Source organism: Dama dama, chromosome 23 (assembly GCF_033118175.1).
Source record: "Dama dama isolate Ldn47 chromosome 23, ASM3311817v1, whole genome shotgun sequence".
Lineage (NCBI taxonomy): Eukaryota > Metazoa > Chordata > Mammalia > Artiodactyla > Cervidae > Dama > Dama dama.
In genome coordinates, this window is record NC_083703.1 from 38202502 (window position 1) to 38215258 (window position 12757).

Below are 12757 nucleotides of genomic sequence, written 5' to 3' on the forward strand. Positions count from 1 at the left end.
CTAATCCCTCTTCTGCCCCAAGATTGTTGTGAAAATTATCTGAGATGATGTATGTAAAGGACTAAAACACCTCCTGGCATACAGTTCAATCAGTGTGAGTGAGTACTAGGTCTCACGTCCATTTTACAGGTGAAAAAAACTGAGCCTCAAATAGTTTCTGTAGCTTGCTTGAGATCTCATGATAGTGAACAGTAGGTACATCAGAGTCTCTAATTCACACCTGTCTGTCCCAAGGACCAGCTCTTGTCCACAGTGCCACACAGCCTCTTCTTCCACCTTTTATATTCAATAAAAGTCAAGCTATATATCATCCTTCCCATGAGGTGAAGCCCAACTCAATATATTTCAATTCTCCCCAGCAGCTCAAAACTTAAAAGGACAGCCCCCCAGCACGGCTCTGGCATCTCATGCACCAGAAAGGAGGGTCCTTTCCCCACCCCAGAAGAGTCATGACAGATAATCAGGCCAGGGGCCAGAGGGCTGTCTGACTCCAGCCTTCACCCTGCACCCCATGTGGACTCAATGTCAAGTCCACCCACGGATGTTTCAGCTGATGTTTTGGGCACAGTGTTTCTGGAAGAGCTATTTTTGTTTTGTCTGAACCTATCAGGAAAAGAAAGTCCTCAGCTGATACAGGCTAGGTAATTTACTGTACAAATTAAGAGAGTTTTAATTTTTTTTATTTTTTTTTTTTCATATATTTTTATTAGTTGGAGGCTAATTACTTTACAATATTGTAGTGGTTTTCGTCATACATTGACCTGAATCAGCTATGGACTTACATGTGTTCCCCATCCCGTTCCCCGCCCCCCCACCTCCCTCTCCACCCAGTCCCTCTGGGTCTTCCCAGTGCACCAGGCCCGAGCACTTGTCTCATGCATCCAACCTGGGCTGGTGATCTGTTTCACCCTAGATAATATACATGTTTCGATGCTGTTCTCTCGAAACATCCCACCCTTGCCTTCTCCCACAGAGTCCAAAAGTCTGTTCTGTACATCTGTGTCTCTTTTTCTGTTTTGCATATAGGGTTATCATTACCAATTTTCTAAATTCCATATATATGTGTTAGTATACTGTATTGGTCTTTATCTTTCTGACTTACTTCACTCTGTATGATGGGCTCCAGTTTCATCCATCTCATTAGAACTGATTCAAATGAATTCTTTTTAACGGCCGAGTAATATTCCACAGAGTATATGTACCACAGCTTCCTTATCCATTCGTCTGCTGATGGGCATCTAGGTTGCTTCCATGCCCTGGCTATCATAAACAGTGCTGCGATGAACATTGGGGTACACGTGTCTATTTCAGATCTGGATTCCTCAGTGTGTATGCCCAGAAGTGGGATTGCTGGGTCATATGGCAGTTCTATTTCCAGTTTTTTAAGAAATCTCCACACTGTTCTCCATAATGGCTGTACTAGTTTGCATTCCCACCAACAGTGTAAGAGTGTTCCCTTTTCTCCACACCCTCTCCAGCATTAATTTTTATTTTTAAGAGCTGTGTTCTTTGGACAGTTTGCTGCATTCTGTATATTCCTCCCACTCCCCACCCCTTCCCAGCCTCCCGTCCCCCCACTCCCAGCAAGCAGCCTGAGATGAATAAGGAGAGATTTAATTCTTTGTAAGCAAATACAATGTATTTTCTTAGGGGTTTGGGCTTGGTCTCCTACAGAAAGGACAGTCTTGAAGTTGCTTAGTGTAGATGCACTTTGTCCCTCTCTCATCCTTAGTTCGATTTCATTTCTCTGGCATGTGTCAGGACGGGGTCAAGAGACAAGAACTGGAGGGTAGAGGAGTCTAGCACACAGCTGCTCAAGCCCCGAGGCTCTTAGGAATCACCTGGAAAGTTTGAGCGACACGGAGGCCAGGGCCGAGGCTACTGCTCTGTTCATCCAGGCTCGGAACATCTGCTTCCTGCATCACTGATGCACCAGCGAACCAGGTGGGGATCTTGGAGTTTGGAGTCTCCCAGAGACCTCAGCCTAGGACACACCGTGTGATCCTCTAGGAGCTCTTCAAGTACAGGTTCCCAGGCGGCACCCCAGGCCCCAAAAACAGAATAGCCACATTAGGGTGTCTGAGGGCCACACATTTTCAAGTTCCCCGCACTCTCATGCACTGTCAGTGAGCATGTAATTCAATATAAGCTTTCTGGGGGACATTTGGCAATAACTGCCTGATGAGAATTTAAAGTCCTACTCATCGACCCAGCGATGAGTTTATCCTGATGACATACTCTATAAACATCACCACGGTGTGTGTGTGTGTGTGTCTCCATCCTCTTCTTATGAGGACACCAGCCGTACTGTATTAGGACCCAGGCTGCCCTCACCTGAAGTAATCACATCTATACCAGCCCCATCCTCAAACTCAATCACCTTCGGAGCTACCAGGGGTGACAACTTCAACATATCTTCTAGGGGACACAGGTCAACCCGTAATAGGCTCATTGGTAAAGAGTCTGCCTACCAGTGCAGAAGACACCAGAGACTCGAGTTCAATTCCTGGGTCAGGAAGATCCCCTGGAGGAGGGCATGGCAACCCACTCCAGTATTCATGCCTGGAGAATCCCATGGACAGAGGGGCCTGTTGGGCTATGGTTCATGGGGTCACAACATGTCGGACACAACTGAGCGACTGAGCGCGCCCATGACACAGAAAAGCATAGTGTGACACAATCAATAGCATCACAGATCACAAACCAGTACCCTCAGCACCACGTTAGTTCCGTGTTTTATGGTTTTTCTTCCCAGGCTCACTGCAAGCCTAGATGTTCTCCCACCCTTTGGAGGCAGATCCCTAGATTGCCCCTCTTTCTCCTGGCCTCTCCCTTGCCCAGCACAGTGAGTTCTAATTATCAGCTATTTAATTATCAGCCCAGCAGGGAAGTTATCCTGAAACTGAAAGTGAAAGTGTTAGTTGCTCAGTTGTGTCCGACTCTTTACAACCCCATGAACTGTAACCCACCAGACTCCTCTCTCCATGGGATTCTCCAGGCAAGAATGCCAGAGTGGGTTGCCATCCCTTCTCCAGGAGGTCTTTCCTACCCAGGGATCGAACCCTGGTCTCCTGTATAACAGGCAGATTCTTTGCCATCTGAGCCACCAGGGAAGATTAAATGTAGTGAAAGTACCTTGTTAATGCAACTTGTAAAACAGTATGCCAACATGCAGGGATGTCTGCCTCACCCTAGTACCGTCTGTAACTAGCATATTGTAGATTCACAAAAATGTTTGTGGACTGAAAATCTCTTCCTTGAGGAGAGATACAAGGAAGGGAAGGCAGTAGATGGAGTTGTTCCAGCAAAATCTGTGTTTGTACATGTTTCCAATTAAGGTTTAAAACCTGAACCTGAATCGTAGAATATCCATCTGTTCATTTGTAATAAAATAATACCCAGTAACACACACACCTGCTTTCTCATATTTTTTTATTTGTATAAATGTTTAAGTCAATGAACCAACTTGGGCAAGCATTCTAAAACTAAATACCAAAGCTAACTGTATGTTATATATATATATATATATATATTTTTTTTTTTTTTGGAAAAGGCGAGAAGCCATGGTTAAGTTGTATGCGTGTCATTGGTCCTACATCTAAGTGGTAATGAAAGGAATCGTCTGTGAAAGGTTACAATTCATAGGAAGAAGAAAAGAGAATAAAAGTGGTCTTTTAGTTATAATGTGAGGGAAGATTATAGATGCTAGGAAATACTTCTCTGACATTAAGAGCTTTATCACACGTAGAATTGTAACACTGAAACCTTCCCTAGAGGTCTTTAAAAATAGTTTATAACCTCATCTCTCTGCTCATGGCAATTTCACTTATAATAGAAAATAATTAAATGACCACTAAGAGGGAACTCGTTGTGTAAGTTATGGTACCTTCCTCTATGGAATGTTGAGGAAGCCATTAAAAATGAAAAGATGAGAGCTGTGTAGCAATGTATTAAAATTCTTATGGTCAGATACTCAATAAAGAAAAGGTGCTCAATTTTATCTATGGTGTGATTACTATTATGTAAAAATTAGGTTTAAATGCAAGTTAGGATTGGACAAGAACCAAAACACAAAAGCCACTGATGGCAGTATATGGCACCATTGTAGGGGAAATGCTGTTATCTAGTTTTTTGTGTAACAAGTGAAAATATATGTCTTAAAGTTGTTCATCCCTCTTGGAACTGTAACTGTGATCTTCACTGAGGACATGATTCAGAAAGCACTCCGCAGTCTTAGGATTCTTGGTTTTTAATAACACAAGGTGCAAAACTATTGACCCCTCAAGTCACGCTGTGGTGCTTCTGAGTTACAAAGAGGATGCTGTCCGGCAAGCATGGCATTCCAAAGCATTGCTGGTCTCCATTAAAAACTAATTTATGGAATTAAAAATTAATTTTATGGAAATGAAGTTAGCCTCTTCATTAGAATGCACTTGGTCTGAGCTTGAAGTGACGTTGTGACAGCCCTTCCTCCACTGTGATTGGAAAAGATGGAATCTGAGAACGTCTTCCTGTTCTCATGCTTCTGGGAACAAGCTTCAGAGTTCTCCAACATCAGTCTATATGATGGGGCCAGCCCCCGTCAGGGGAGGCCAGGCCAGGCCCCCACCTGAGAGCAGAGCAGGTGTAGACTTGGGTGTGGGACCAAAATGGGAAATGGGCATTCAGGATGGGCAGGCCAGCTCCAGTCCCTGGACTGGAAGCTCCAATAACCAGAAGCTTTGAGAGGGGGCACTTGGTGGCTCTTTACAGGTTGAGAGTGTAGGGGAGGAAGAAAGCTCCCTTCTTCTGCTCTCAGGTTCCCGTGACTGGCCTAATACTAACATGGACTTGAGACAGATTAATGGGAGAAAAAGAAACAAAATTTAATTCATGCACATGGAGGTCTCATAGAACCCGTGGGACCTAAGAAGTGGCCAAAGCAGGCAGCTTTTATACTTTTCAGACAAAGAAACAGTAAATTTGTGAAGAATAGTCAGGACGAAGAAATTCAGGTTTGGGGTGTCCAACCTGTGAAGAATCTAAATAGAATTGAGGCTTGAGGTAGTAAATTAAGGGCTTCCCAGTGTTTCAGTGGTAAAGAGATGCGGGTTCATTCCCTGGGAGGGGAAGATTACTTGGAGTAGGAAATGGCAATCTGCTCCTCTATTCTAGCCTAGAGAATCCCATGGACAGAGGAGCCTGGCGGGCTACAGTCTGCAGGATCACAATGAGTCGGATACGCCTGAGCGACAAACACTTTCACTTCACTTTCAAGGGGTAGGGGTTAACTGTATCACAGTGAATGTCTCTTGTTGGACTCCCCACTCCTCACAAAGAAGTCACAGAGCAAATGGCACACCCACTATTTCTCTACATGGACAGTTTCTTGCAGAATTAAGAAGTCTTCTGGTGAATGAGCTCAGGCCTTCCTGTGTCCACGGGTGGAGCAGGGAGGTGAGGAATCGCTCAGCTGCAGCCTCCTTCACCTCCCAGGGCAGCAAGGAAGGGGAGGGTTTTCAGTCACGCCTGTGGTCTCTCTATTCACCCGCTTCCAGCTTCACTCCTAACGTGGCGTCTTCTGTTTTCCCTCTTCCCATATCTGAGTTCATGGGTGTAGGCAACTGAAATTGATTCTGGATCATGTAAGTGAGAGTGAATCTGTTGGAAAGTGGTGTGAAGCCTCACGGTCTGTGGGAGGCTGAAGGATTGGTCCTGGGGGGCTCCAGGCTGGGCTGTGGCAACAGTGGCAAGGATCTTTTATGGGGTGGGGTCTGGTGAATGAGCCTCTGAGATAAACACCCTCCAAGGGTCCTTTCTGCCCTCACACCATTTCCCCATGATTCAGACCCTGGAAGAGAGACACCCTCTGAGGCAAAGAGGCTTCGGCTCCTTTACAAGAGGTTGGTGCCTGGAATTTCACTCCCACAAACACAGAACCCGGTGGGCTTGAGGTCATTGCCCCAATATACTGGGGAACATGGCGGAAGGAAAAATGAACGTTTGGCAACAAAATATAATTGTGAAAATTTAACAGCACCCAGAACACACCCTTTTACCCATTTACATAGTCCTAGAGCAGTATAGATGTTCAGCTACAGCTAGTGCATGATGAGTTCGTTTTTGCCCAAGTGGAAAGAAAGTTTCCCTGTGGGGACAAAGTCCAGCTGTTGCCAGGAGCCTCCTGATTCAGCTCCTAAGTTTCATTTCCATCTAAGGGCTTGGGGTTCAATCCGTCTCAAGATGAAGTGTCATCATGGGCAAAGATAGCACCAATTTATCTTCGAGGGTCCCTCACTCACTTTCTAGAACTTTGCTGTGGACTTGCTGGCTTGTCAGGCAGGTTTTTCTTTTTTTCTTGTGTTTGATGTTTTGTTTTTGGCTGATTCCCAAATGTGATAGTTCAGGACTGTCAACAAAAGTGGCTGTTGTTGTTGCAGAAAGCAGTACTCGAGAAACCAAGCACCACACTTGGAGAGTTGAAGAACTCAGGCTTATTATGCTGGCGGGCCCAGAAGAGTTAACACTCCAAGCTCTGAGCCCCAAACAAAGGGGTTACAGAGTTTTTTATACACAGACAAGCATGATTAAGCTGCTTTGCAGGTTTGCAGTAGCTAGAGCGATTGCAAAGAGCAGGACAGGGGCGAGTGAGATAAGCTCCAGTTCTTAGTATTGTGAGTCCCCACTTTCTGAGACCTACATGATCTACACTTTATAAGGAGCAAGCTGGGTTACAGAGGCAGAAGGAGCAGGAAGTTATGTAAAATTTTAACTTTTCCTCTTCATTCTCCCCTCTTGATGCTTCTATCACTCACTGTAGAAAGCAGCATCTCATGTTCTGGTAGGACACTCACAGTTCCCCATCGCTTAGGGGGCTACATTGACCTATTACCATACGTAACTTTGTGGATTCAATCCGAGAGGTTATGAACTGGTAACCACATTGAGAATACAAGGGCCAAACAAGAGCACCGCAAAGATCATGAAGAGAGGACCTGTTAAAGGGAAAAGCCACGATGCCCAGTTCCAGATATTGTTCTCATTACCCCAGGAATTAGCTAGTTTCTCTCTCCTTTTTATGATTTGTTTTCTTAGCTGTTGGGCCATGTCCCTGACTATTTCTGATTGTTTTATGTAGAAGCAGCATTCTTCATTCTTCATTTAAAAAGAGACAGAGTCCTCTATTTTCAGCTGTCAGTAGGTCTAGCCCTCTCCTATTCTGTAAAACCCTCCTATTTCGTAAAAGCCAGCGAGTCTACCTGGTCCTGTAATGGAAAGCACAGCAATAATACCAATTAGGGATAGAGGTCAGGGTTGACGATGAAACTCCATCGATATTTTGATAGCCAGATCCTCAAGCTTTGCCGTGCACTGACCAGCCAGCTGTCAGAGTGTGGCTGGAGCAAGACTGAAGAATCCTCAAGCTTCGGCCGTGCGTGGACTAGGCAGTTTCTGAAGTGACCAGAGCAGGGCTCAGCGTCCTTCATGGGTGAGGGCCATTGTCTTCGGAACCAGACCTGGAGGAGGTTTTTGAGGTCCTGAACTGCTTTCCAGGTGTCCTCATCACAGGAAGCCACTGCCTTCTTGACTCTGGTGTGGTGGATCCAAGGGATGACATCTATAACTTTAATAGCAGCAGGGGTTGCCAGGACAACTGTGTGAGGGCCTGTTTAAACTGGCTGAAGTGATTCTTTCTTTTAAACTTTAACCCATATCTCATCTCCTGGCTGACAGAGATGAACCCAATTGCCCAAAGGAATGGCTGTCCTTTTTAAGGTTTCTCAGGCGATATGGCAGGAAGACTTTTCCAGGGCCTGGAGGTGTCGGGACATCTCCAGGTCAGCTAGTTGTTGGTGGTCTCCGTTGAGGTTTTCTATTACTGGGGTGGTTTCCCAGATAAGATCTACAAAGGGAGAACAGCCTGAGGATCTTGGGGTGCATTAATGGAGGGCAATGAGAATCAACAGGATGATAAGGCAGCTTGTTCCAGCATTGTCTGGGTGTTGGCCAGGGGATGTTCTTCTCGTACTGCTACTTGGAGAAACAAATTTGACCAGAAAGTTAAAGATATTTGGCCCAAAGATTAATAGAAGTAGGAAAGCTGCTGAGGGGCTAGCCAGCAGAACCAGGTCAAGACACTGATTCATGACATTAGCGTTTCTCTAGGTATGAGAAGATGCAAGAATTTGGACTCATAAAAATCTTTACCTGTAAACATCTATCTGAAGGCCTGTTTTTCCAGGTTTTTTCCAGAGTACAGAGTGCCTTACTTTTTGTCTCCACCCTGAACTCCTTTCAAGGGGGTGTTGAAGGTCAGCATCTTGCAGTGGTCATGATTTAATCTTTGTAGAGGCAGCTGGCAAGGGCCAACTTCCAGTCTGCAGGGCCCCTTCATGGCCACATATTTGATCATGTTTTGGGGGCATTGCATGGTCATTGTGTCCTGCGGTGCTGAGAAGGCTCATTCCCAGGTCTAACAAAGATTCCATTGACAGGCCACTCAATGTGTTGTCACTAGACCAGGCTTTGTAAGTAGCAAAAGTCTCTGGACCATACCTGTCTTACTAGCCTCTTGGTCCAGGAAAATATTTCTTGTTGCTTCTTCCCAAATCTAGAGTTACATTATTACAATTATTGATCTCATATGATCTCATATGGAACATCATATCAGCATTTCATCACAAGCTCAGTCACACATTTGGTAATGTAAGAAATAATCTTCTGAAACAAGCTACATAGAAAACAATAAAGCTAGCAGTTATTAATAAGGTCACAAGGAAGAATTTAAGCCAAGAATGTTCATTGGATATAGCCTGGTATACCCCAGGTCATCTGACTCAGTTAAATGATTATAGCCAAGAGTTCATCTCCTGGTTGTACATCATGGAGCATCTGACCTTTATCCAAAGGTTGGTTACCAAGATAAGCTTTAGAAACCATCTTAGAGTGTCTTTTTAATAACTTATTTAAAGCTTTTAGCAAAATAACATAACAAGGACCTATCTCACAAGTAAGTCTTAGTAAACACAGACCTTAATTAACAAAACTAGAACTTAATGTTTAGTTAAACATAATTTTTTCTTTTTTTGGAGAACTCATTGTGAGGGCATTAACCCTGTATCCAGGGAAGGCTTTAACCCATCAAATAAAAATGAGGTCTGTCAGGGAGCTCTTGGATTTCCCATAGCCCTGGCTCTTTGGTTTTCAGCTGTTGTTTATCCATTTTTAATTTCCCGATTTAGGAGCAGACTCTTACCATGTTTGAAGGACATCAGGATAGCAAAAGCCTAACCATGAGGGACTATTTTGTTGCTGTTGTTGAAGCAGAATGAGCTTTGTCTACATGTACCATAATCTTAAATAATGTTTATTTACTTTATCAAAGTAGCAAGAAGGTTTTTAAAACAAATATAAATCACTTAAAGGCAAAAATACCCATAATCTGTTATCGAAAGCTGCATTCTAAGAAAACTTTGTTCTCTAAATAGAGAGACCAATTTCCAGTCTGGCACCAGCTTACTGTTCACAACAAAATTTGTTTACCTACTTAATCTTAGAAAGTCTTTTCTGTAAATCTTGAAAAACTAGTAGTATTTTTCTAAAGACATGAGAATAAAACCATAGAAGGCATGTTTAAAATCTGATTCTGTTGCAATTGAGAAAGAAACCTGGTCATAACACTTTAATATGATAACTAGAATTATAATTGACCATATTTTATCAGGGTATATCAGATCTGTATGAAATTCACATAATTTTAGGATATCTACATTAGTAACATCAACCATACAGTATAACCTAAAAAGATTTTTCACTCTTTTAACAGTACTTCCCATGTAATTTAACATGTCCAATGAACTCCGGTAGCTTAATAGCTCTTTGGGATGTCTCAGGGGCCCTCTGAAGCACCCCAAAGTTAGCTGGAAGTCAAATTATTTAGGAAGTTTTGTCGATAAATATCAAAAGGGTTTATAACAGTCAGGTGGGATCATATACGTTACTGTGAAATAATAGTTATTTACTTAGCCAAAGTTAACAAAAGATTTCAGAGGTAAATACAGAACAGATCAATTAAGAGGTAAAGAAACTTAAATCTATTAATAAAAGCAGTTCAACATCTAAAGAAAGTATGTCCTCTTAACAGAGAGAAAAGCCAAATTCAAGTTTTGCACCAGCTTACTTTAAACTCATTTAGGTAAGCTTAATTAAATTTATTTTAAACTTAGTCCTAATCATGTACAAAACTTTTTAGGGTCCACTTTCCACAAACTTTGTTAATCACTTTCTGTAATAGCCACCTGTAAGTCAGACCTACTTTCTTTTCCCTTTATAAAATATAATTTTATTTTTTATACTTTTTGTATTAAAAACATACATCCTACTTCTTTATTAGATTAGAAAACAAACATTAATACTAGATATTTAATATTGAATATTTCCCAGTTCATGTGAACCTGAAATTTATTTAGGCTAATTTTTCCTGTATTTAGAATTGTTTTATTTGTAAGCACTTACTTTTCTTTAGGCCAATTAAATTAGAGCTCATTTACAACTTCAACAATATTATCAGGAAAAAACAAAAGACATACACTGAGACATACATAAATCCAGACAGAAAGACTGACAGAGATCTTATAGTTTTTTGTTTGAGATTTATATGTTTGACACCTTTTTTTCTTTGCTTGAAGTTCTAATTTGTCCAAGACTAAGGTCTCAGGCAAAGTTGATTATGTATTTCAAGGACATGGAAAGGGTTAACTTCAAGTTTTTTCCTAGGCAGGCCTTTTAACAAGCTAGTTGTTTTTAATTGTATATGTAAAAAGAATTGGCTTTGCAGTTTCAAAAAAAAAAAAAAAATTCTCTCACTCCATTCAATCAGCAATCACGCATTCACAGTCATTCAGAGGCTATCACAATGCCTCCCTTCCTCCAGAGTCCCCAATTCTCCCTATCTGATGCTCCCTTCTTGGGAGCCCAGGGAAGTGATCAGCCTCCTCTTCTACCCATTGGAGTAGGTCCCTGCCTGGGGACCGGCCCGGAGCCTTACTTTTTCCTGTGGCCATTCCTGGTGAGTTGGTCCGTCCCTCCAATGAGTCCGGTCGGGGCTCAGCCATCCGGAGAGTCAGAACACGGGTCCGAAAGAGAACCCGGAACACTGTCAGCTGGTGCACCTCCTCGTTCATCTCGGGGTTCCCTCACAAGCCACCAGTCTGGTGGCTCAAGGGGCCGGCATGGTTGGAATCTCGCTGGGGCCTCCGGAAATGCTGCAGAAACCAGTACAAGCACCACACTCAGAGAGTTGGAGAACTCAGGTTTATTACTCCGGGCCTCCGAGCCCTGAACAAAGGCGTTACAGAGTTTTTTATACAGGGACAGGAATGATTAAGCAGGTTTGTGGGTTTGCAGGGGCTAGGGTGATTGCAAAGAGCAGGACAAGGGTGAGTGAGATAAACTCCAGTTCCTAGTATTCTGAGTCCCCACTTTCTGAGACCTACCTGATCTAGACTTTGTAAGGAGCAAGCTGGGTTACAGAGGCAGAAGGAGAAGGAGGTTATGTAAAATTTTAACTTTTCCTCCACACTATGGTGCCTCCAGAAAACTAGTCTGTGATGGGTCCTCCCCTCCCTCTCAGAAATCACATTCATTCCCTGAATGCAAGTGTTTCATTGTTTTATTTCACCTAATGCCCCCTACCACCTTATCTCCATCTAATTCTTATTTTCACAAAACTCACTGAAGGCCATCCCCATGGCCTTTGTGTTCCATGCAACAACAGTAAATTATCTTGGGAAATAATCAGAAAGTAAGAGTGTGCATGAGATGAGCTCAACTTCTACTGAGGGAAGAAAACACACACACACACATTATAAACAAACGGAATTTGAATTTGTGGAAATGAATTCTAGAAGAGGGGTGTTCAGTCGATAGTCAGGTAACACTCAAGCATTGTCATTCCAGGTAAAGAGGGCCTTGCAGCAGGAAGGATTCAACCGAAAAAAGCGAGGGTACAGAGACATCAACGAGATCGACATCAACATGAACGACCCTCTTTTCACGAAGCAATGGTACCTGGTAAGCATCTCGGTGCCTTTCATGATGGTTCTCATCCTGGGACTTCAGATAAAAATGCATTTCTATTTCCTCATTAGCCTGTGGGATGCTAGCCAGCACCAGCTTCGGAGAACTTTTCTGTTCCCTCTGATCAGTATTGACTTTCCATCACCCTCCACACATCTCCTTCTCTAATCTGGTTTCTCTCTGGAACTGCTAAACAGCCATGACCTTCTGGGTTCAAAGCAACTACCAAGAGCTGCTCGTTTTCTCCCAGACAAGTGTATAAGTGAAGACTTGCAGAAACATGTGAAAGTCAAGTCAAAGTTATGGGAGGAGTAACCAGGGCCTCAAAAGGCAGAGGACTGGGAGGCCAGGATGGGGCCACAGGTGTAAGAGAAAGAGTCGGGTGATCTCACAAGCAGGAGAACTCAGAGACTAGAGTCACAGGAGTACCATCTGTTGGCGCTTCCTGCAGTGACGGCAGTCAATTCAGTAGGGTTTAACTGATTCAAGGCATGGAATCCTAGTCTGTCTGGTGAAACGAATATATTTTCATGACCTATTTGGGTGGGTTGGGTTACATTTAAAAGAGACGGGCTCATGTGCCTCCAAACCAACCCAAACCACAGGATATATGGAACAGGAGGGGTGACTAATTTGTAAATGTTTGTAATTTATAAACAGCCCATTGTAGGAATGCATCACAATTTTTCCCTTGGAGTTT

At 43.2% G+C, this 12757-nt stretch overlaps 1 protein-coding gene across 1 annotated transcript in view; it reads left to right on the plus strand.

Annotated features, from left to right (window-relative positions):
* Positions 1 to 12757, plus strand: part of PCSK2 (proprotein convertase subtilisin/kexin type 2) — a 230315-nt gene that overhangs the window by 113115 nt on the left and 104443 nt on the right. Inside the window, exon 3 of the mRNA XM_061126390.1 lies at positions 11938 to 12051. Coding sequence (XP_060982373.1) covers positions 11938 to 12051 — 114 coding nt within the window. The remainder of the gene's footprint in view (positions 1 to 11937; positions 12052 to 12757) is intronic.